This window comes from Cheilinus undulatus, linkage group 7 (assembly GCF_018320785.1).
Source record: "Cheilinus undulatus linkage group 7, ASM1832078v1, whole genome shotgun sequence".
Classification (NCBI taxonomy): domain Eukaryota; kingdom Metazoa; phylum Chordata; class Actinopteri; order Labriformes; family Labridae; genus Cheilinus; species Cheilinus undulatus.
In genome coordinates this window covers 2,503,782-2,529,445 of record NC_054871.1, presented here as the reverse complement: position 1 = coordinate 2,529,445, position 25,664 = coordinate 2,503,782, and the positions used below count along the sequence as shown (strand labels likewise).

Sequence of the window (25,664 nt, the reverse complement as noted above, 5' to 3'; positions counted from 1 at the left end):
TTCAGTACTTTTTGCCAATTTTAGTAATTTTTCACTCATTTTCCCCATCTTTTTGTTACCTTTTGCCAATTTCAGTCACATTTCACTCATCTTCCCCCACCTTATAGTACTCTTTCCCAATTTTTGTCACTTTTCACTCATTTTCCCCATCTTTTTGTTACCTTTTGCCAATTTCAGTCACATTTCACTCATCTTCCCCCACCTTATAGTACTCTTTCCCAATTTTTGTCACTTTTCACTCATTTTCCCCCACCTTTTCAGTACTTTTTGCCAATTTTTGTCACTTTTCACTAATTTTCCCCCACCTTCTTAGTACTTTTTGCCAATTTTTTAGCATTTTCACTCATTTTCCCCATCTTTTTGTTATCTTTTGCCAATTTCAGTCACATTTCGGTCATTTTCCCCATCTTTTAGTTACTTTCTGCCAATTTTAGTCACTTTTCACTCATTTTCCCCCACCTTTTCAGTACTTTTTGCCAATTTTTTGACACTTTTCACTCATTTTCCCCACTTTTTTGCTGCTTTTTGCATTGTTTTGTCACTTTTTACTCTTTTTTTGCCAAGTTTTTGACACTTTTTTACCATTATATCCACCTGTAAGCTATTTTTTGTCACATCTCACTCATTTCTGTTATTTTTTTCCACATTTTCTGCCTATTTCACCCCCATTCACCCATTTTCTGGCCACTTTTTTTGCAGCTTTTTCAACTATTTTGCCGGCTTTAACTTGTTTTTATTGACACTTTCACCCACTTTTAACCACTTAGATTGAGGCTCTTGCAAAGGGATTTTTCAACAATTTGGCTCTTTGGGTGAGCAGCATTCAGTAACGCTGTTATAGACCATGATGCATTGCTGCATGAACCTCCCCAAATGAACATGAAGGAGATTAAGAGGAAACAGGAGAGTTCGCGCTGCAGCTGAATCCTATCAGATAAAAACATACATGGAGATGATGGGGTTTATTTTCTCGTCTCACTGGCGTCCATTTTGTCGTCATGTGAGGAGCCAACGAGTTTAATGGAGGAGGTTTGGATCAGAGCCACTCGCAGTCAGCCTAATACACACACACACACACACACCTCCACACAAATACCCAAACATGCAGGGAAGAAGAGGAAAATATCTAGGTTTCTTTTGTCAAAGAGGAGAAAAACCCAAACACACACACAGACTGAAACCCACAGAGAGTCGAATCAAAGCCTATACCCCCCTTATCATCCCGTCACCATGGCAACGCCTCAGGGTGGGATGTGTGTGAGTCTGCAGACAAAGAGGAGGGTCGTGTTTATGTGTGCTCATGGACATTCAGTAGGTTTATACCAGATTCTTAATATCAGCTGAAATTTTTATTATTTATCTAATGACCTTCTATGCTCACAATATGCACGTCTATTTATATTAACATTTTATCCTGTTATACTCAGTATCAGGGAAGCTACTTTAAAACTGTGTGAGCTAAGCTGCTAGTTACTCTACAGAAAATGAAGTCTACACTACAGCTACAGTAGGAGCAAGCTGAGCTACAGTAGGAGCAAGCTGAGCTACAGTAGGAGGAAGCTGAGCTACAGCAGGAGCAAGCTGAGATACAGCAGAAGCAAGCTGAGCTACAGTAGGAGAGAGCAGAGCTACAGTAGGAGCAAGCTGAGCTACAGTAGGAGCAAGCTGAGCTACAGTAGGAGCAAGCAGAGCTACAGTAGGAGCAAGCAGAGCTACAGTAGGAGCGAGCAGACCTACAGTAGGAGAGAGCAGAGCTACAGAAGGAGCAAGCTGAGCTACAGTAGGAGCAAGCAGAGCTACAGTAGGAGCAAGCTGAGCTATGGTAGGAGCAAGCTGAGCTACAGTAGGAGCGAGCAGAGCTACAGTAGGAGAGAGCAGAGCTACAGTATGAGCAAGCTGAGCTACAGTAGGAGCAAGAAGAGCTACAGTAGGGGCAAGCTGAGCTACAGTAGAAGAGAGCAGAGCTACAGTAGGAGCAAGCTGAGCTACAGTAGGAGCAAGAAGAGCTACAGTAGGAGCAAGCTGAGCTACAGTAGAAGAGAGCAGAGCTACAGTAGGAGCAAGAAGAGCTACAGTAGGAGCAAGCAGAGCTACAGAATGAGCAAGCTGAGCTACAATAGGAACAAGCTGAGCTACAGTATGAGCAAGCTGAGCTAAAGCAGGAGCAAGCTGAGCTACAGTAGGAGCAAGCTGAGCTACAATAGGAACAAGCTGAGCTACAATAGGAACAAGCTGAGCTACAGAATGAGCAAGCTGAGCTACAATAGGAACAAGCTGAGCTACAGTATGATCAAGCTGAGCTAAAGCAGGAGCAAGCTGAGCTACAGTAGGAACAAGCAGAGCTACAGTTGGAGCAAGCTGAGCTACAGCATCTTCCCTACAACCCAGCTACCAAACAAGGGTACAGTTGGCCGTGTAAACACGAGCTACATCAGGGTTTGCTGTGCAGAAAACGCAGTGAACCAAAGTAGACCACATGGTGGAAACACATCTTAGTGTCCATCTGTACTCTTCCTCTTTAAAAACCATTGAATAAAACAGAAGCAGAAGTAGGTCAGTGTTGTTTTTCCTCTATCTGCTCCGACCCTCTGGCTCAAACTGGTCTCACCTGCTGGGATCAACTTTAAAGACTGATAATGCATATAACTGGGAGCATAAACCACACAAATATACAAAAACAAAATGGAATAGTGAGTGATCAGTCAGTGAAATACTGATACCAAGTGGTCAGGAAATGTAGTCATCATTCTGACTGGACAGATCCTGAATTCTCAGTGATTTTAACCCATCAATTTTTAGAGTGTTCCTCTGAACTGACTGGGTGATCACTGATAGGAAGTCCAGACACTGCTGAGAGCTCTAAGAAAATGTCTGCTCAGTTTCTCTGCCTCATCCTCACATCTTCTTCTTCCTCCTGTTTGTGTGTCTGCAGCTGTCTGGAGCAGAGAAGCCCCCTGCTGGAGAACCGGAGAACAGCACATCATCGGCTGCTGCAGCAGGAACGGACGCTCCTGCAGACGGAGGCAGCAAGGTGACACTTCACTGCAGCATAAAGGGTTTATAAAGGGTTACTCTGTGGTACCCAGTTGGCTATGATACCAAAACTACAAACTTACTGTCTCATAGAGAATCATTACAGAGTAGAATCTTATGTTACGTATATTTTACCAACAGAAAACACCCCTGTGTGCAGAGTTAGAACCTTACTGATAGCCTAGAGAGCAGGAGAGAATCCGGCTTCACATAAAACCCTCCTGAATGACTCCTCATTTAGAAAAAAAACACTGATATTACTGTGATCAAACACCTTTTTACCGACTACAGTAGAGTTTAAAGCAGGTGGTAAACTGTTAAACTGTTCTCTCCCTCTTCAGGTGGAGATGGTGTTCTGGCTGCTCTCCATGCTCGCCAACAGAGACAAGGAGGAGATGTCTCGGACTCTGCTGGCCCTGTCCAGCTCCCAGGACAGCTGCATCGCAATGAGGAAGTCTGGCTGCGTGCCCCTGCTGGTCCAGATCCTGCACGAGGCTCCCGTTGGCAGCGGCGGTCAGGGGGAGACGGCGGCAGGCGGAACGATGACGACGACAGGCTGCAGCCGCGAGGCTAAGTCCAGAGCCAGCGCCGCTCTCCACAACATCATCTACTCCCAGCAGGACGAGGGCCAGGCCCGCCGGGAGATGAGGGTTCTGCACATGCTTGAGCAGATCAGGACCTACTGTGACAGCGGGTGGGACTGGATCGAGAGCCATGTAGGGACACCTTCACCCGGAGGAACCAAAACTACAGGTGAGTTCAGTTCTCGCCAAGATCTGAAAAGTGCCTGGTATGTTTACATGCATAAGTCAAGATGTGATCATGACTTGATATGGCCACTCAAAAAGAGTGTAAGTATTTCAGACTCAGACATGCTAGTTGGTGATGTGCTTCCTCTAGATCCAGCTGACAAGTTAGCAAGAAGCTAACCAGTTGTATGTCGAAGGCAAACACATGAACAATTTTACTGCTCCATAATTTTGTGCATGCTCCTCGTCATACTTTTGATACAAAAATGATGCTAGCACCCTTGTTTCTGAAGATATCCAAGGACAGATGACCATGCATTTACTGCAATGCTTAGCACTTATGTCGTTTGACTTTTGGCTGTGGAGCATGTGCAGAACACCTCGACCAATGTGGATCTGAATGCAAGCATGACTTGGCCAAAACTGCCCAACTGGTTTCCTCTTAACATCTGGAAACTAGAACCACAAATAAGTTCTTTTCCTACTTAATCAGTAGGAACTAAAACCACCTATACCTTTGATTTGATCTGAATCAAAGGTAATCTGCTCATCTGCAGACCTCAGACTGATGGGCCAGTTATAAAAGAAATATGAGATCATCCTGCCTGCCGGATTTAACTGTTCCACGGGCTGGACATGGCCCCCGGGCCTTGGGTTTGACACTTGTGCCATAGAGAACTGATCATCAACCGGAGGCCCGGGGGCCACATCAGGCCCCCCACAGCTTCTATCTGGCCCTCAGAGGCTTGATTAAATTCAGAAGAATTGCTCAGAAAAATCTTTCCTTTTTTTTTTCCTGTAATCCCTGAAGATATTTAAGTAACTCCAAAAACAAGTGAGATTGAAACAATTTTTTAAAAATTGGCTTAATGTTTGATCTGTTTTACAAAAATCCAACGATTATTAACCACTAAATAAGATGCATGACTAGCAAATACTCTGAAGTCCATTCTTAAATGAAGCACAGATTTTTGTGTAAATTAAACAATCTGGGGGGTGAAAGTTTATTTTTAACTGCCTGAAAATCAGAACAAAAGAACTTTTTCTTCATGTCTTTTTATAAATTGTAAGCTGACGTTTTTATATTTCATATTTACCTCCGCCAAGGAGGTTATGTGATCGGGTGGGTTTGGTAGTTTGTTTGTTTGTTAGCAACATAACTCAAAAAGTTATGGACGGATTTTGATGAAACTTTCAAATGATAAGTACTAAAAATAGGAGTAGTTTTTGCTCCATTCAAAGATGTACATATCTTCAACACCCACCAGTTCTGTTTTTTGTGTTCTTCTCTGCAGACATCCCTGAACCTGTGGACCCCCAGATTTGTCAGGCCATGTGCGCCATCATGAAGCTTTCCTTTGAAGAGGAATACAGACGCGCCATGAACGAATTAGGTTTGTAGAACATTTTAGACATTGTTTTATCCAAAAACATTGACACACTTTGCTAAAAGTCTCATGTTTTCTTCTAGGTGGTCTGCATGTGGTTGCTGATCTGATCCAACTGGACCAGGACATGTATGGCATGCAGAATGACCCCATCAACATGGCGCTACGCCGCTATGCAGGGATGGCAGTGACTAATCTCACCTTTGGGGATGTTGTCAACAAGGTACATGAGCAGGAAGCTGCAGTGTTTTATTTTTAGAAGATTGTTTTAAGATGAGATATAAATGAGAACATGAAATTCAGCAAATTCTTTACCGCCTCCTTCTTTAGGCCACTCTGTGCTCAAAGAAGAGCTGCCTACAGGCTCTGGTGGCTCAGCTGGCCTCAGACAGTGAGGAGCTCCATCAGGTGGTGTCCAGCATCCTGAGGAATCTGTCCTGGAGAGCCGACATCAGCAGCAAGAGAGTCCTCCGAGACATCGGCTGTGTGTCTGCACTCATGACTTGCGCCCTGCAGGCTACCAAGGTAACCCCCCAAAACCCGACCCAAGGTTGATCTGAAAAGGCTGTTCTGAATGTCCTTGTAGAGACAGTGCGACAAAAGTCTGCTTGGAATATTTAACATGTGAATCTTTTGTTGGTTTACCAGGAGTCGACCTTGAAGAGTCTCCTGAGCGCTCTGTGGAACCTGTCTGCTCACAGCATCGACAATAAGGTGGCGATCTGCTCAGTCGATGGAGCTCTGGGCTTCCTGGTCAGCACGCTAACATACCGATGTCAGACCAACTCACTCGCCATCATTGAGAGCGGCGGAGGAATCCTTCGGAACGTGTCAAGTCTGGTCGCCACTCGAGAAGACTACAGGTATGATTATGGGAGAAAACGTCCTTAATAGATTTGTGATATAACGAGATGAGACATGCCATTTCCCAAAAAATTTTTCGCCCAATTAAGCTACCTTTGCCATTAAATACAACTTTTTCCTATTTTGTGGCCCATTTTTGACACTTCTTTTTGACACTTTTTCCAATTTTTTTCCCTTTTTCGCCTGTAGATGCCACTTTTCGGCATTCAAGCTACCTTTTGCCATTAACTATGCCTGTTTTGCTCATTTTTTGCCACTTTTGCCACTTCTTTTTGACACTTTTTCCCGTTTTTTTCCACTTTTCACCACTTTTTCACATTTTTTGGCCCATTTAAGCTACCTTTTGCCATTAAATACTACTTGTTTCCTACTTTTTAGCCCATTTTTGACCCTTCTTTTTGATACTTTTTCCCAATTTTTCCCCCTTTTTTGCCACTTCTCTTTTTACACTTTTCCCATTTTTTCCACTTCTATCCCATTTTTGCCCATTTTCACCATTCTTTCCCAAATTTTTGCCAAATTAAACTGCTTTTTGCCATTAAATACCCCCTTTTTCCTATTTTTTGGCCCATTTTTGACACTTCTTTTGACACTTTTTCCCAAATTTTTTTCCCTCTTTTGCCTTTTTTTGCCAATTTTTACATATTTAAGCTGCCTTTTGCTATTAACTATGCCTTTTTTCCTAATTTTTTACCCATTTTGACACTTCTTTTTGACACTTTGTCCCATTTTTTTCCACTTTTATCCCATTTTTGCCAATTTTCAGCATTCTTTCACAAATTTTCACCAAATTATGCTACCTTTTGACATGTATTACCCCCTTTTCACATTTTTCTGGCCCATTTTTGCACTTCTTTTTGCCACCTTTCCCTCTTTTTTCTTTTTCATCCCTTTTTGCCCCTTTTCACCATTTTTTCACAATTTTCGAGACGAGACATGCCATTTCCTGAACAATAAGTCCAGAAAGTAAAAGTTTGCTTCAGTTGGGTGTAAGGATGTTTTGTAACATATTTTGTTTTCCTTTACAACAGGCAAATCCTCAGGGACCACAACTGTCTCCAGACTCTGCTTCAGCATCTGCGCTCTCACAGCCTGACTATAGTGAGCAACGCCTGTGGGACTCTCTGGAACCTTTCTGCCCGAAGTCCAAAAGACCAGGAGTTATTGTGGGACCTCGGAGCAGTTAGCATGCTGCGCAACCTTATCCACTCCAAGCACAAGATGATAGCCATGGGCAGTGCTGCAGCTTTGAGGAACCTTCTCACCAATCGACCCCTGAAATATAAGGACGCTGCTGTTGTATCCCCCGGCTCCTGCATGCCCTCGCTCTACATGAGGAAGCAGAAGGCTCTGGAGGCAGAGCTTGATGCAAAACACCTTGCAGAGACTTTTGATACCCTTGAAAAACAGAGCCCCAAGCACCTGACCCTCAACAAGCCGCTGAGGCACATTGAAAGTCTTGCAAAGGATTACGCATCCGATTCTGGTTGTTTTGATGATGATGAGGCACCAAACGTTTCTAGCAGTCTGGACACTGGAAGCTTCTCTATGCTGTCCATGTTCCTAACCAACTCTAACTTCCAACAAAACCATCCAAGAAAGAAAGACAGTGAACCGGAGAGGGATGTAGACCCTCCACAGATTGCAGAGAAGAGACATGCCCCGCCTGATGATGCGGTATCTGCCGCCGCAGAGAAGCTAGCTAAAAAGATCACCCACACAGTAGCAAAGATCGACAGGTTAGTGGAGGATATTACAATGCACACGTCCTCAGAGGACAGCTTCAGCCTCAGCTCTGAGGACCACCTTGCTGACTGGCCTTATGGACTGGATGAACACCATGAAGCTCGGGAAAAGTCATGCTCTCCCTGCCGCCTCTCTGATACAAGCAGCTTGGCCCACAGAGAGCGCCTCAGTAGAGCCCATGCTCTCTTGCGACTGAAAACTGCACATACCAGTGTATCAACAGACAGCCTGAACAGTGGAAGCACTAGTGATGGCTACTGCGGTAGCAAAGATCAGGTGCGACCTGCTCCAAGAGCTCTCATGATGCAACAACGACCCAACCAACTGGATCTAAAGGTGGCCCATCAGGATTACCTTAATACTGGATCGACTGTTCTTAATGACACAAACCAGCATGATATTCCTGAGAGGGATTCAGTGGACAACAAAGACCTGAAAGCATTAGAGCTCAGCAGCACAGATGGAGAAAAGAATCAGGATCAGCCTGCACACTCACCTGTCAGTGCATCCACTAAAGTGTCCTCAGATGTCAGCATGACTTCAATTAAACTCTCGCCATCTTATCAACAAGTCCCCCTTATTCAGAGTGTGGCCAAATTTGGAGTAGCAAAGACCACCATCAACGTTCAGGCTGCCCAAGCGATGAGGAGGCAAGCATGGGTGCCTACTGTGATGACCGGAGGAAGTATTACAAAGTTTTCTCCAATGACGTCCACGAGAAGCCCAACTATCGGGACGATGGAGACGGTTCAGAAATACTCGGTGGAGAACACGCCAATTTGCTTCTCACGCTGCAGTTCACTGTCTTCCTTGTCTTCTGGCGACGGAGGACTGGATGGACAGAATGAAAATGAGCTGGAGAGTGACTCGTCATTAGACATAATTGAGGTGGAAGATGAAGAGGTGGTGAAAAGAGCTGAAGAAGATGAAACCTTGGAGGATTTGAGTGATAGCCAACTGCTAATGACTGACTCTAAGACTTTCCCCAGCAAAGAAACCAATCCCATTGAGATCCCCTGTCCTGCCAAACGGGAAAAGGTGTTCCTGAGAACAGCTTCACCAGCTGTACTTGAAGACAGATCCCCATCCAGTTCATCTGAGAACTACATCCATGAGACGCCGCTGGTAATGAGTCGCTGTAGCTCAGTTAGTTCACTGGGCAGCTTTGAGAGTCCCTCTATTGCCAGCTCGATCCAAAGTGATCCATGCAGTGAGATGATTGATGGAACAATAAGTCCCAGTGATCTCCCTGACAGCCCGGGACAAACAATGCCTCCAAGCAGGAGTAAAACTCCTTGTTGTGTGGAGTCCAGTGGACCAGAAACGCAGACCACAGGGATAGCAGGCCAGTGGGAAAGCAGCCTACGAAAGTTCATGGAAATTGCAGATTCTAAGGAAAGGTTCAACCTTCCACCTGACCTGGACACTATGATCTACTTCACTGTGGAAAAGCCCACAGAGAACTTCTCTTGTGCTTCAAGCTTAAGTGCTCTGCCTCTCCATGAACACTACATACAGAAAGACGTGGAACTGAAACTGACACCTCTACTCCACCAAAATGACAAGAATCTTCCTTTCCCTGATGAGGATGAGCAAGGACTGGAGCATGGCGAGAGATATAGCGAGGGCAACTCGGATGATGACATCGAAATCTTAAAGGAATGCATCAACTCAGCAATGCCCTCCAAGTTCAGAAAAGTTAGACCTTCCCTTATGACTACTATCCCTCCTCACATTCTCAATGCTCAGATCAGAAAACCCATCCATCTTCCTGTGTACATGATGCTTCCAAACGGTAAGACCCAAATGTATCCTGGGAGAAGAATTGTCATCCCACAAAAGGACCACAAACTAGATGATTCATCCTATACTGACTCAGCAGAAGGCACACCAGTCAACTTCTCCAGCACTACATCCCTGAGCGATGAAACGCTTCAGTATCCGGTGAAGGACCGGGGGGCTAAAGACTGCACCGCTAGGGGCATGAACAAACAGGAAATGCTCAATGATGAGGCAAAGAGGATCGAAGACTTGAGGATTTTCTCACACTTTCACAAACCCAACAGAATGAACTACCCGCCCGAGATACAAGCTAATCGAACAACAAAGCATGTGGTTCCAACTCAGAGAGTCCTGATGCAGAGCAAAGAGGTAGCAGATAGAGTGGCCAGCCAAAGAAATCGTGATCAGTCTCCAAACCAACAAAAGAAGAGGCAAGGTCAAGGCTCTGTCAGGAAACTGGAACTGCCTGTCATAAAGCAAAACCCAGAGAGTAACCTTAATATGGGATCACATAAAGGAAATGCGTTCTATCGCCAAATGACTCGCTCTTCAGAAGACAGTATCGGCTTCTACGATGATAATGAAAACGATGAAGCAGTGAAAAGAACAAGTCGAAAACAAATGAGGGAAGCAAGTAGAAATAATCTCTCTCGAAGCATGACGAATATTGGCAGGATTGATAACTCCCAAGGAAAGTCTAGAGGGTTCCAGCGGATTAAACAGAACCTGATAAAGGATGAGTCCATGGCATGCTACTCACTCAGTTCTTCCCTAAGTTCCCTGAGTGATGCAGAGTTTGAAGATCATAAATCAAAAGCCCATCAAATATGGTACAAGAACAGGCACAACAAAACACTAAACATGGTGCAACAAAGCAAGCCTTTGACCATTCACAGCCAATATGATGACCCAAGCTCGCCTAGCTCTGTCAGCATGGACTCAGAGGACGACCTCCTTCAGAAATGTATAACATCTGCCATGCCCAAGCAGAGAAGGAAGCTTGCAGCCAGAAAGAAGAAAGAAAATGCCCAAAAGCTAAAGCAAAAGGCCTCTGATGCCTGGAACATGGATGAGGAAATGGACAGTGATGATACAGCATGGGATAAAGACTCAGATCTCAACAGTGTTGAATGGAGAGCCATTCAGGAAGGTGCTAACTGTGTTGTCACTGGGCTGCAAGCATCGAAGTCTCAAGAGCCCTCATCTGAGGAGACTGAATCAGTCCTGTCATTCATGTCAACATCTAGCTTCACACCAAAAGAAAGGAAGTTTGCTAAAGAGAAAAAGCCCAACAAACCTCTCGACTTTACTCAACGCAAGCCAGTTCAGAACTTACCTGTGGTTTTCAGAGGTAGGACAGTGATCTATACTCCGAAAAAAGAAACGGCTCCATCACAAAGACCTCCTCCAAGAAAAGTACCAACCAAGACAGACACTCCAAAGAACCCGGATCTAGCTCAGCACCGATCAAAGAGCCTGCACAGGCTCGGCTACCCACAGGACAACGAACTGTCTCTGCCAAAGAGGAGCTCGACACCACCTCCAAGGATACCAAAAAGTTCCTCCTCTGGTTCATCACAAAGCTCTACACCATCCAAACAGTCCCAGAAGAAGATAACATCCCCTACTCAGACGAATAAACCAGTCCAGAAAAAGAGCGCCTCACCAGCTACTAGCCCCCCGGCCACTAGCCCTCCTGAAAGAAAGGGGCGCTCTCCTGTTGTTAATCAGAATGAAAAATCCCCACCACCTAAAACCCAGAAGTCTCCAGTGCGAATCCCTTTCATGCAAAATTCAGTCAGACCCAGACCACTGTCCCCTCTGGTAACAAACCAAGCAACCACGAAGCAAACCAATCAGGTTAATGGGAGAAGGGTGGCAGCCAATAATCGATTCGAACTGGTCAGGATGACTTCTGTCCATTCAAGTGGCGGTGAGTCTGATCGCAATGGATTCTCAAGACAGCTTACTTTCATAAAGGAATCAAAAACTGTGCTGAGACGCGATGGATCTGCAAGGAACATGCCTGGATCACAGAATGGGTCCCCCCGCAGAGCAGTTCCTGGAGCTTCAGCTGTCTTCCTTTGCTCGTCACGCTGTCAAGAATTAAAGGCAGCCGTGCAAACCCAGAGAAGAGTTCAAGTGAAAAGCCCAGTGCAAACACGGCAAGTCCAGAGACCTGACAGCAGCCTTCAGAAGCAGACTACAACTCTTTCTAGAGCAACCTCCAGTGAAAGGGACCTATCTGCAAGGCGTCCTGGCAGGAGAACTAGCTCAGAGAGTCCCTGCAGGGTGGCTCAGCGAAACGGGCCAGGCAGAGCACCAGGAGCCAGGCAGAAAGTCGACACAGATACCTTTAAACGACATGCCTCGTCACCAAGTATCAACATACTGAGCCGAGTGACCAGCCGTTCTTCCCTTCGCTCTTCGTCATCTGATTCGAGTGGTAGAGCAAAGAGTGAGGACGAAACAAAGAAGAAGGGTCAAAGATCTGGATCCCGACTCAAAGACGGAGTCACCTGGAGGAGAATCAGGGATGAAGATGTACCTCAGATCTTGAAAAGCACTCTGCCAGCTAATGCATTACCTCTGGTGCCTTCTCCTGACGGGGAAAAGCCAAAGCCACCAGCTCTTCCAGGAAAACTGCCGACTATTCTACTTGCATCTCGCAAGACAAGTGACGCAACGGTCCAGACAGAAGATTTTTCACACAAGACCAACTCGAGCACTTCTCCATCAGTCGAATCTACTCCTGTGATCTTGGAGGAAGTTGCAAGACTAGCACTGCTCAGAAAGTTTAGTGCCACCTCTGGGGGAAATCTTCAGGATGGAGATTCGGAAGGCTCCCTGAGGAGTCACAGCACTGTCTCTACTGGAACAACAGACAGCCACGTGGGCGGAGTCGTGCATTTCCGCCAAGGATCCCCCAGCAAGGCTGCCCGGGTCACCCCATTTAACTACACCCCGAGCCCCATAGCCTGCAGCCAGCAAGACGCACAGAGCGAAGCAGGCACAATCAATGAGAAGTCAGGAGAAAAAAGTGAGTCCTAGGACATTTAGTGGAAACATGGACAAATCTACTGTGTTCCTACATGAAACTCAGCACTCAGGTGGACAGACTAGGAGTGTGCTGGTCCCTATACCTCGGGTTTTGACCCTTTACTTTCCCTTTTACTGCATTTATGTTTTTCTCACTGGACAATTGATAAAAGCTTCCATCTCCATTCATACAGGGTTGGATGTATGCATTGAGGCGGGTCTGAGGAGAACAGACCTCCAATAACTTTTAGAGATGCACTTCAGAGGAACAGGAGCGCATCTTTTTGTACTTTTTTTGTATTTGTAGATTAATCATTGCCTGGTTAACGAAAAAAAAGTGAAAAAGGAAAAAAACAACTTGATTTCAGCACATAATTCACCATTGGTCTCCAGGATGAAATTGATGTAAGAACTATATTATGCAAATTTCAGAAGGACAACTCAGCTGGACTCTATCTGGCAAGGTACAAACTGTGGCGGACTGTTGACAGACTCTCACCAAGGACACTAATACACTAACATTTAAAGTCTTGCATTCAGTACATCAATGCTTGGAGCTTTTGCCTCACCATTCAACTTAATAGGATACACAGTTAGCCTGTCCTGTTAGATATGGAGCCCAGTGTGGTCTGGATTTACATTTTGAGAAAACATTCAAACACCTATACTTTATTTGTCTTTGTTGTCATTGGAACGTTGATGTTCTAGCAACCAAATAAACCTTGTGGGCTGAAAGATGAGTTCTTCATGAAGAAGCCTGTTATACTAAACGGCTCTTTAATGTAGCTAGCTCCTGTTTGAGTTCCAGTTTCCTTTCCACCATCCATTGTTGTTATTTAATCCACATTTAAAAAGCCAAACTGTAACCAAGTGAAGAGTCATTTGGGAGCCAAAAACCAGCCAAGGAAAACACGGGAAAAATCAGAGTTTACTGCACTCAACTGTAACATAGAATACAGAACCAAACCGGTCATGGAAACAGACTGTACACTAGCATTGTGTGACATCGCTCATCCAGGCTTCAGACAGAGGATTTTTAAAGTGTTGCCTGCTGCCGTTTCTCTGTGAACTTTTAAAACTTTTTTGCCTGAATATATCAAGACACAAAAGTTGCTTAAGAATGTTTACATTTTCGCACTTTGAACTTTTGGCATAGTTGCAAGCAGCCCAAACATGGCCTTTTTGGTAGTGTTTCTCTTTGCAGAAATCAGAACTTGCCCCCCATCTGCAAAGAACCTATTGTTTTACTTTAAACAGCTTAATTTCAGTATTTTTGAAGCTGAGCTCTATCGGGTACCTGCTACCCAGTCTGCTTGGTCTTACTGGGTGTTATGGGTATTCCTCTGGGGGCAGTCCGACCTTAAGGGCGCATTCAAACCAGGGCTGTTTGGTCCGTTTTCCCGGATAGTCCGGTTTGTTTGGATTGGTGTGAAAGCCCAAAGAACTCTGGTTCGGACCAAACAAGCGGACCAGAATCCGCTTGAAAACAGGGGGTCTTGGTCCGCTTCCAAACCAAACCTGGTCCTTGAGGTGTGACAGCAAAGCGAACCAACTTGTGAACCAAAGGCAGGAAGTGGCATAAACCGTAATGATATACGGATTTATATGTGGTTTAATACACTCAAACACATGTCGGTACCTCGCTTGGCGTCTGTGTAGCCATAGAAACACGTCGTAGTCGGTGCTGATTTATTCGTCTCATGTAAACAACAACATGCTGGACAGCTCGGCGCCTCGCTGCCTGCTTGTAACGCCCCAATGCAAAAGCAGAAACCCCAATGCAGCATGAATTCTGTGTTTTTCATTGTTTATGTGGAAGTAAAGACCGGCGGAAGGAGATGAATTTCTGGTTTCGTCTTCTTCTACACCGTCTTTTCTTCTTGGTCGCCTTTTGTTTGTGGCGACAGCGCCCCTAACAGGCAGAGGTTGTAGGTGTTCAGACGGTTTGGTCCGTTTGGCCAAGAGCAGTGTGAATGTGAACCAAACCAAAGGAAAGAGCAACGACCTTAGGTTTGAGCCTCCAGGAGGCTCTGTCCTAGTAGAGATCTGTAAACCAATAGTTGACACCTACACTTCAGGATTATTTGGACAAAATAAACTTTGGTGACAGCCATTGACTTGGGGCACATCCTCCTGATTGTCACAGGGGAATCTGGCCCAAAGTTTGCCTCAAGATCCCTAAGTGTATGGCCAGCTTTTGCCAGACTAACACATAATTTATGCATAATTACTGTACTGAGAGGTGCAAAAATCCTCCTAAATCTCTCTGCATATTCATGAAATTGGCCTTACTCAGTAAGAAATATCATTGGATTTGTATCTGACAACAAAAATGATAGCTAATTCAATATATATGGTGTTCATGCCAGGGTACAACTCAAAAATGTTCTCCTCGACCCCCACTGGGCTCCAGAACCATCTAGAAAACCTTTTAGCAGTTACTGTCATTTTCCAAACTGATTCTGGTTGACTTCATACTAGTCTTTGTCTTCAACAATACTGTAAATAACATGCAAATATACAAAATCTCCAAAGCTTCCTGGTGGGCAAAAGAATCTGTGTTACTCCCTGACAGCATGCTCGTATATCCACTGACTGCATACACACTTGTAAACACTGGATAACCAAGAAGTTGTACAGTGATGAAACGCTTTCTACAGCCCGATGAGAGCCTAACTAGCCATCAGTTTAAGTGCTGCAAAGACCTATACTGCTATGAACTGTCAGCGTAGATGAACAACTGTTAATCAGAGTCAAAGGCGTCGTTATTTGTGTTGCTACTAGATACAGATACTGTTTGCTGTTGAGTATTTCCTGTCATGAAACGAAAACATCTGTTTCAGCGATGGTTGGGTTTTGGGTCCATGGACGTCTGTCCTAACAGAAGTTATCCTCTGAAAGTCCTTATAACGTGTTAATATCTGCTTAACTGTGTTGCTGTAAAAGTAGTGATAGGTTGAGAAGAAGTCAAATATAAAGACGATGAATATTCTCTGTAGTGTACCATCACTCCTTCATGTGTGCTCTGAGATAAAGACAGAAGCAAGCTAAAGAAACAAACATGAATCTACGTAACGGGGCTGTTTGATTGAAAAACAAGGTTTTGTATTTACGACTACTACCCTGATGTATTTCCAAAGCATGTTTTGACTCTAAATAACGCCCAGGTAGTTTTTGAATGCAGACCTATAAGTCCCTTTTACCATTTTGAGATGCAAAGTGATACACCACTGAAATAAGCTGCTTCTTTTGAGTCATGAAGCCTCATCTGTTTTTTTCTCTTAATGATTATTTTTGGGTGGGAATATATGGAGCCTGGGGGCCACTGCAGACACCCATCAGGTCCCTGCAAAACCAAAGTGAGAGCTGAGTTCACATTCTCAAAGTCGGACATGTTGCCAGTGCTTGTTAACCTTCACCAGGGCTGACCCTGATTCTGTTCGTGATTTTCATAGACAGGATCTCTGGCGCAGCCAGGGGGAGGAGGAATCCAAAATTCCATCTCTGCTTTTAGCAGATGATGTGGTTCTGTTGGTTTCCTCAATCAGGCACTGGGGCAGCTGGGTGTGAATCTGTCAGGATAAGGGTCAGTACCTCCAAGTCTGAGGCCATGGTTCTCTATGGAAAGCGGTGGATTGCTCCCTCCAGGTTAAGATGGCGCCTTTGCTCCAAGTGAGGGAGTTCAAGTATCGCGTGTTTTTTTTCACAAGTGAGGCTAATAGGGAGAGTGAGACTGACAGGAGGATCGGTGCTCATCAGCTCTACTGCAGGTGTTGAGTCGGTCCATCGTAATGAAGGAGCTGAGCCAAAAGGCAAAGCCTTCAATGTACCAGTCGATCTAACTCCCAACCCTCACCTATGGTCATGATCTCTGGGTAATATCCAGAGATCAAGGGTACAAGCCAAAATGAGTTTTCTCTGGAGGGTAGCTGGGCTTAGCCTTAGGGACAGGGTGAGTTCAGACATCCAGAGAGAACTAAGCATAGAGCAGCTGCTCCTTCCCCTTGAAAGGAGGCAGTTGAGGTGATTCAGGCATCTGATCAGGATGCCTCTAGGGAGCCTCCCTTTGGAGGTCTTTCAGCTGGGAGGACACCTCAGGGAAGACCCAGAATGTGCCAGAGGGATTATATTTCCTGTCTGGTCTGGGAACACCAGGATCCCCAGAAGGAGTTGGAAGGTGTCACTGGGGAGAGGGATGTCTTGGTTAACTTCTCAGACTGCTGCCACCAGGACCCCGCCCCAGATAAGCGGAGGAGAACGAATGAATGGATCAGCAGAAAGTAGATAGAGCAGTGAACCAGGAAGAGAGTCCTCCGAGGACCACAGTCTCCAAACAAGGTACTTGTTCCAGCTGAATGTCACCCCACCTATTTTATGTTTTGATTGAAAAGGTTACAGTTTCAGCGTGTGAAATGATAAATAAGGAATCATTACAAATCGTAAAAGATCTTTCTAAAAGATTTTTACATTTTTGAATAGTTGTTCCTTCTTTCAGCCGACAGATTGAGCTCAAAGGCTTGAAAGTTGAGCATTTCATACTTAAAAGGCAGATTTTCAGGTGGATAATCACTAAAACAGCCCCAGTGAGGTAAAGTCAGGATGAAAACGGTGGAAAACGTATGAATGAGATGCATGGGGAGTTTGGCTCCATGTTTAAAAGCCATCAGAAGGTCCTGGGAATTTGTACGCCATACCAGTCCATGGCCTCGATCACGTCTGACTGGAGATGGAGGCTTAGACATGTCCACACTGATGTGACATCTAAATAATGGGTCTGATACTCTGCATTTAGTACTATCTCACTAAAATAAACTTGTACATGTCTGAATCAGCCATTAAAGACAGATCAGACGGTCTTTAGCTTCAGCTAAACCTTTAGTATTCTGGGTGAGTTATTTATTGATGGTTCAGGTCCAACCCTTTCGAGCGTGATCGAGGCCTCAGACGTGTCTGGTGCCATGTGACATAGGCAAAGCAGCAGAGGTGTGTCATTATAAATGTTTCATCCAATAAAAAGTGACGTGTTTCATTAAACCGCCGTGTAGATTTCTTTGCCTTGTTAAAATACTGAAATACTTTTATAAACCCATGTTTATGGAGATGTGTTTTTATCTTAAGATACATTGATCAAAAAGTAATGAACAAGATGCAAAATCCTGCATATTGTCCAGATTTTACATATACAGTGGTTAAATTTATTGGACCACCTGTCATATTTGTCTCAGAGACCATCCAGCTTCATGAAGTGCTTTAATGCGGACTGTTTCATTTTCAGTCAGCTCTCCACATTTTACCATTTTGAACAGGAATGAGGAATTTCAAACTGAATTCACCCAAATTTGAGCCAGCTCACTAGGCTTCTCTGAGAAGTCAGAAATGAATCAAGCATAACATTCAACCACTAAAACTCATTTTTCTCTTCAGGAATGACAGTAAATAACTATAATTTGACATATTAATCAAGAAATAATAATGTGCTTTACTAGTCCAATGAGGTTCATTTGGTCCACTAGTAACTTATTCTGCTTAATTTCTTTTAACAGACCAGAGTGTTATCTTTTTTTACCTGACAGTTTTGACTGCTCACTTGCAGTCTTCCTCAGAGTGGTCACATGATGTTGCTGTGACGTGTCTCGTCAGCTGGTTTATACAGGTTTTGGCGCTGTCTTCCTACCAGTAGGGGCAGGACGACAGCGCCATCTGCAGTCTGACCTGAAAAAAAGTTCAGCAACGGTCACATTACCGTACATCAGGGGTATCACAGAAAAAGTGCAGAGGGCAATGAAAAAACACAATATAAACACACCAGTAAAACCATACAAAAAACTCAGACAACTACTCGTCCACCCAAAAGACAGAATAGAACCAGCATACAAATGTAACGTCATTTATGAAATACCCTGCATGCTTGCAATAAAACATATGTTGGTGAAACAGGGAGGGCATTCAGCACACAAAAAAAGAAACGGATCAGAATGTGAAAAGGAAACAGCGAGAGCGTACACACGAGCAACAAAACAAGGCAGAACAAGAACAACTCAAATCTGCCATTTCCGACCATTGCAAAAGAGAAAACCACATCATGGACTGGGATGGAGCAAACATCATTGGGACAGAAGACAACAAACACCGTCACTGGATAAAAGAGGCAATAGAAATACGGAAGCGTGCCCACAGGACTATCAACCGGGATGAGGGGGCTTTTTTGCTCTCACACACTTGGGATGCGTTCCTGAAGAGGTCAGACTGCAGATGGCGCTGTCGTCCTGCCCCTACTGGCAGGAAGACAGCGCCAAAACCTGTATAAACCAGCTGACGAGACACGTCACAGCAACATCATGTGACCACTCTGAGGAAGACTGCAAGTGAGCAGACGAAACTGTCAGGTAAAAAAAGATAACACTCTGGTCTGTTAAAAGAAATTAAGCAGAAAAATGTGCTTTACTATTTTTTCATTTTTTTTGTAAATCAGTAAATTAGAGATGTTCATGGATAACAATAATAATTCTATTTTAGCATTAAAAATATCATTTTGTTTAAAGAGCTTCTACATATTGGTGTATTAACCATTGCAGAAATATAAAAAATGATTTTGGTAATTACCAATGCTGTTAATTTAGGGCAGCTGTGGCATAAACCTTACTTTGGTTAGGGTTAGGGTGGTCCAGCAAATTTGTTAAGCACTGTATGTGGCTGTAAGATGAGGATCAGATGAAATCTAATCCAAGGATCAGGCTTCAGGACAGTCAAAGATGGGAAGAAAAGAGAGCCAATGTAGAATAAACATAATATATTGTCATTAAATAAAGCAAACTCATAACATCTTAACACTGATCTGCTAAAACCCAAGGTATGTGATGTGATGAGGTAAATCACAATGTCAGTCAATGTTTCACAAAAATCAAAAACGATTATTTATGTGGCTGAAATGTGTCTTTATTTCCTTAAACATGATAAATTGTTAGCCTGAATTTCACAACAATATATGAAAGTGTTGGATTTTAGAATATAAGACCATGTTTGCACAACTATTTCAGCTGTAAATGGCAACCTTTTGTTGTGTTTTGGAGGTTTGTTTACATGCTAAGAGCGTTATGAGTGCTTGAAAATGGACAGGATTTGCGATCGGGTTACAGAGTGCAAACTTTTCAAAACTGCACCATTTCCATCCCCCTCTAACCTGTCAATACTGAAAGACTTCACCTACATGCTCATTACAGGTCCAGTAAAAAGCCATGAGAGAGTGGATGGACTACAAGAACTGCTTAATTCGGTTTATGCTGCTCACTGAATCAACGTTTTTTATCATTTACTTTCTTTATCGTTCAGGATCACTTAAGAGTAGCAACCCAAACGCAATGTCCGTCTATTTAACACTTCCATGTTTGATATTTTTGGACGTTTACACCTAACCACTCCGTAGAAGGAAGAGGATGTGCACATGCATGTGTGCTTTCATTGTAAAATCACACCCTATCAGCCAGGAATCAATTCTACAGTCATTTTTGCAAATGCATATGCATGTTAGTCGTTTTCAAGATGTTGTCTCATGAATATAGAACTTATATAGAGAACAATGAGTTTGTTCAGGGGATCATTCCCATGTATACATGGCCTGAATCCAAGTTTACACCATAATATAAAACTCATAATTTGTGAAGACTTTTTGGCGATTAAATCGTGAACTGAAAATTAAATTGCAACATTAATGAAGCATGAAATTAATGTTATTATCAGACCTACATGTCTGTTTACTCTCAGCTGTTTCTTATTACTGCTGACAAAAAAAAAAAACAAAAACAAAAACAAAGTATCTTCCTGCTTCATTCAGCAACATGTTTAGGTCAACAGTGAAGATGCCGATGCACCAACAGTGACCGTCTCAGTCTGTTTCACTTGGCTTGGGCGTGGTCTGTCCGACACATCGGCCCTCTGCACAGAGAACGTGTTAAACAGTCCTGCACTGAGAGGTAGAGGAGAGTCTCTAAGAGAGGGAGTGTTCAGTCAGAGTTCTTGAGCTCTGACCTCATCCACGTCTCTCTGCAGCTGCTCCCCCGCCGCTCTTAGCTCCTCCCTCTGCTTCAGCAGCCGTCCTCGCACCTCCTGCAGCCGATCGTTCAGCTCTAGATACTGACGACACTGCTGGAACCGGGACTCCACCTCGGTGTCGGGGGGCCGCGACAAGTCTGAGGGAGAGACGGACCAATAACGAATCAGGGGAAAAGCAGATGGTAAACTAATGGATTAACCTTTAATCATTGAATTCAGTGGTTCTCAGCCTTTTCAGCCCAGGACCCCAAAAATAAAGGTGCAAGAGACTGGGGACCCCCACAGTACCTGAAGGTGGTTGAACACAGCCATGCAAAATCTAGAATAGTCATGTGCAGACAAGGCTGCCTATAAGGGGATAAAGGGAAGAGCTTTAACCTAAAAAATAACCACTCTTACCAAAGAAGTAAGTATAATTTTGTATTAATTTGTGTGGTAGAAAGCCTTGAAAATGGGCTCACATCCCTTTTGTTAAAAACAGAAAAAATGGGGTAAAAATGGCTAGAATAAGTTAATGTCAAAAAAAAAAAATGGAGAAAAGGGTGGTGAAATCAGATTTTAAAAGTAGCAGAAATTGGTTAGAAGTGGCAAGAATGTGTTAAAATTGTCAGAAGATAGGCAAAAAGTGTCAAAAATTGGTTAAAGTGGCATAAACGGGCATAGACAGTGGGAAGGGGAATTTAAAAAGTGGCTGAAATTACTTTAAATTGGCAAAAAAAAACTTGGTAAGATGGGAAGAAAATTGATATATACTGGCAAAGAGGGTTAACTGACAGAAAAATTGGCAGAAATGGCTTAAACTGGCAAAAATGAGCACATCAAATAGTGAAATGTGGTTGAAATAGGTGTAAAAAGTGGTAAAAAGTAGTTAATAGAGGCAATAATGGGTCAACAGAGGCAACAATAGGTGTAAAGTGGCAAGACTTGGTTTAGAAGTGGCAAAAACAGGCAGAAAAAAGGGTTTGAAATGGTAAAAAATGGTTTTCTACTAGCAAAAATGTGTTAAAACTGTCAAAATGGGTGGGGAAAAGTGATTAAAATTGGTGAAAATGGGTCCATGGGGGTCCCGACTGTAACGTTGAGAACCAGTGATTTAATTTACAGTCTACAAACATCACACAGCAAACTACATGAGAAACACTTGGTATGAACCAAAAAAACGCAACCATATTGAGAATATGTGAGCTTAAAGTGTTATACATGTCAGATCTGTCATTAAGACTCTGATGGAGTCCAGTTTGAACACTATTTGATGGATAAAATTTAAACAACATTAAAAATCTAAGATTTGCATTGTAATCCATTTATGACAGTAAGTGGAGCCATAAACTCTTTAAAGTCTTGTCTGTTGGCCTTCACCTTGCCCAGTCTGCTCCAGGATGCTGAAGAGCGGGTCGTTGGCAGCGGCTCTGTTGATGTCCTCCAGGATCTGATCCACAGTGGGGGGGTCAGGGCGGCTGGGCAGGACCTGCCGCTTCTTAGTTTTGGAGCCAATGTTCATCCTGATACAGACTCAGCTCTGGCTCCTGAATTCAGAAAAGCAATTCAGAAAGGAAATTTAGAGGGACAAAATACTGACTTTTCATAAATGCATATGGCTCAAAACACAGTAAACAAATGCTCCTGCAATTCTTCAGAGCATTTTTGGATATGTCCCCCTTAGTGCAGCAAAATTAATCTAACAACGATCGTAATGTCAGGCTGTGCAAGTACATAGTCACATAAAAAGCTGCAGTTACTTTTGTATTAGGTTTTACTTGTAAAGTTTAAGAAACTGCCTGCAGCACAGCCTTTAGGTTTACGATATCAAATCAAATTGATTTATATAGCACATTTTTAAACAGCAGCAGCTGACCAAAGTCCTAAACACTGAAGAAGCAACTACAAAAAAAAGAAACAATCACAAAAGAGACAAATACATGCAAAAACACAGATAAGGCAGGTAAATGCATGTGCATAAAACACATACACAAATATATACAACATCCACATCGGCATATAAATATATAACATATAAAAGTAAGTCTTGAGGTATTATCTGAATGTGTCAACTGAAGTGGTGGCTATGACTGTCGAAAGAAGACTTCTCCACAGTTGAGGGGCCATGATTGAGAAAGCACGATCACCTCTGTTTAAAGTTAGAATGGAGAACTTCCAGGAAGACCATATCTGAAGATCTGAAGGTCTGCTGGTTTCGTTTGTCCCTTAGGAGGTCAGTTTTGTAGGATGGAGCTAGTCCATTCTAGGACTAGGCAATTAATCGCAACAAACGAACTGCAAAATTTGCAATATTTCTTTAACTTGAAATGTGTCAAAATACCATTTTGTAAACATTTAAGTATCATTTTTTATAATGGTTTACAAAAGTCCTCCTTTTCGTGTTTTATGGATGTTTTTCTTAATCAAAATGAGTGACATTACAATGATAATGTCCTTAAACAAAGCAAATGACATCACATTTGTAATATGAGCAAAAATAGTTAGCTCATTCTGACCAAAATGATGAAGCCTAGCGTTACTTCATGAAAGTCATACCCCACCTGTGGTCAGCTGGTAGCCAGCCTCACCTCCTCCACCCCAGCCGCCTCCTTTATAGCTTAAAGCTTGTTGCACCCTCATATTCAGATTCATGCTACTATGGATTCATTGCTTCAGAAATAATTTAATTGTTTTCAACACACATGGCCTTATTTATGGCTTGAATTTGTCGAAAAATACACAAAATTAGCCTAAAAATAATCGCATATTAAATCGCAATATTGGGGGAAAAAAATTGCAATCAGAATATTTTTGCAAATCGTTCAGCCCTAGTCCATTTAGGGCTTCAAAAAAACTGTGCCATCTAAAAATGTGTCCTATAGCAGACTGGGAGCCAGTGAAGAGAAGCTACAGCCAGGTTTCTATGACCCTGCTTTCTGGAGCCTGTCAGCAGCCACTTGTAGTAATACCTTTATTTGTTTTTCTGTAAGGGAAAGTTCTTATTTTTAGAAGATATTAAGCTATTTTGAAATTGATACTGTAAAAAGGGCTGGTTTTGTGTTTTCCATACTACCTTATATATATTTTGAGACTGAAAATAAACACTTTAAACTATCATTACTCTCTGCATTTTCATTAAAAACCAAGTAAGTTGGCTTCTGATACCATTTATACAATAAATCACGATCAACATCGAAAAACGCAATATCATCCAGTCTTAACACAATCATAAAGCACTATTTGCCAACCCAAGCTGATAAATTTGAAGACAATTAATCAATAAAATAAGTCCATTGGCAGGTGTTTTACAAATTGGAGGCAATACAAGCATTAGTTCTTGTGATTTATATCTTAAAATCAAATATTTATCCTGGATTTGCCAGTTGAATTTGACTTAAATTTAGCACAGTGACAAGAAATGAATCAGAAAAAAAATGCACTGGCTTACTTGTTTTTTTTGTAGTGCATTAGCTGCATAATCTTTATATTTTTACTCATTTAGATTGTATTGATTTAACAATTACACCCGTAGAAAATGTAATATTAACTACACCATACAAACACGTGAATACGCCTCGTACCTACACCAGATCTCTGTTTATTAGCGCATCAAATTAAGATTAACAAATACATGGTTAAACGATAACAACTCGCAGACACAGTTTTCATATTTGTTATAGTATTCGTAGGTGTTGCTCGCATTCCGGCGTGAAAACTACCTACCTATATAAACGGTAACTCAGTTTGAACAATCAACTGTGGTTTAATGGTTCACCTCAGTTAACGGCCATAAGAACGAACAAGGTTCAACGCTGACAAGACTGACTACTCATTCAGTAGCTCACATGTGGAGATTTAATTCAACACTGTGACATATTTTGTTGCCGAATTTACAAAAATATCCTTATAAATCATAAAAGATCTTTCCTGAAGACATGGTTGATTGTGATGTTAGCAGACGGGAAGTTAGAGTTGTAGTTCCAACATTGGTAGCTGGAGTTCGGTATTATCATAAAACGTGCCGGTATAATGACATTTCCTGGGTACCTACCCGTGTTTAGCCGACCTGTTGAAACAAAAAGCCAATCCCGATACTTATCCAAACTGCCTTCTCTAGCTTAAACCAAAATATAAGACGGAAAATGCCCGTATAGTGCTGAAAATATACAAAAAAACCTAGCAGCGGCTAAAGCAACAGGACCAAAACACTGCAAGCCATTACGTTAAGTGCCACGTCAGTACGTAAGCATCGTAAGTATAGTGACAGTGGGCTTCGCCAATCAGAGACGTCGCGCTGACACTCTAGGATTGTGGGTAGTGTAGTGCTCGCGTATGAATCACCCTGTATCTTCCACAGCAGCAATATATTATATTATATTATATTATATTATATTATATTATATTATATTATATATCACTATCATATTATATCATTATCATGTCATATCGTATTATATTGTATTATATTATATAATATTATTTTGTATTATGGTCAAAATTAAACTCACTATGGAGTTGAGTCGGATTATTACTCTCTGAACCCATCACACATTTCATTTTGTCTGGAATTTCTTTTTGGGATTGTTATGCCTTTATTTAGAGAGGACATGCAGGAAAGGAGCTGCAGGCTGGACTTGAACCAGGGCTGCCCACATAAATAGGGTCCACCCACATGCATTTTTTTAAATTTATCTTTATATTCAATCTGAGGTTCTCTGGCTCCCTCTGCTGGTTCAATGGCATTTTACTTCATCTCAGACAGCAGATGGGTAGCTATGGTGATGATGGTGATTTCATGATTTATTTAGGCTCATCTCTGTGACCGAGCAACAATGCCAAAGGTCAGTATTGGATGTTGGTGGTCTTGGGGCCCTCAGGGGCCACTGCATTAAAAACAGGCATGATTCTGTACTGAAATCACTGCATGGGCCCAGGAACATTCCAGAAATCATTGTCTGTCAACACAGTTGGCCGTGCCATCCACAAATGACAGCTAAAGCTGGATCATGGAGAGAAGAAGCCATATCCAGAAACA

General features: G+C 42.8%; 2 protein-coding genes across 2 annotated transcripts in view; one reads left to right on the top strand and one right to left on the bottom strand.

Annotated features, from left to right (window-relative positions):
- apc2 (APC regulator of WNT signaling pathway 2) overlaps nucleotides 1-17,610 on the top strand; it is a 38,555-nt gene extending 20,945 nt beyond the window's left edge. Inside the window, exons 7-13 of the mRNA XM_041791620.1 lie at nucleotides 2,933-3,031; nucleotides 3,375-3,786; nucleotides 5,078-5,176; nucleotides 5,254-5,393; nucleotides 5,501-5,695; nucleotides 5,819-6,033; nucleotides 7,066-17,610. Coding sequence (XP_041647554.1) covers nucleotides 2,933-3,031; nucleotides 3,375-3,786; nucleotides 5,078-5,176; nucleotides 5,254-5,393; nucleotides 5,501-5,695; nucleotides 5,819-6,033; nucleotides 7,066-12,613 — 6,708 coding nt within the window. The 3' untranslated portion in view covers nucleotides 12,614-17,610. The remainder of the gene's footprint in view (nucleotides 1-2,932; nucleotides 3,032-3,374; nucleotides 3,787-5,077; nucleotides 5,177-5,253; nucleotides 5,394-5,500; nucleotides 5,696-5,818; nucleotides 6,034-7,065) is intronic.
- A 584-nt stretch (nucleotides 17,611-18,194) lies between these two features.
- c7h19orf25 (chromosome 7 C19orf25 homolog) lies at nucleotides 18,195-24,846 on the bottom strand. Its single transcript, XM_041791636.1, has 4 exons — nucleotides 24,681-24,846; nucleotides 22,010-22,176; nucleotides 20,627-20,787; nucleotides 18,195-18,313 (listed from the first exon to the last, which is right to left on the bottom strand). Exons 2-4 carry the CDS (start codon nucleotides 22,149-22,151, stop codon nucleotides 18,272-18,274), a joined length of 345 nt encoding a protein of 114 aa, XP_041647570.1. The 5' UTR covers nucleotides 22,152-22,176; nucleotides 24,681-24,846; the 3' UTR covers nucleotides 18,195-18,271.
- Nucleotides 24,847-25,664: the final 818 nt, after the last annotated feature.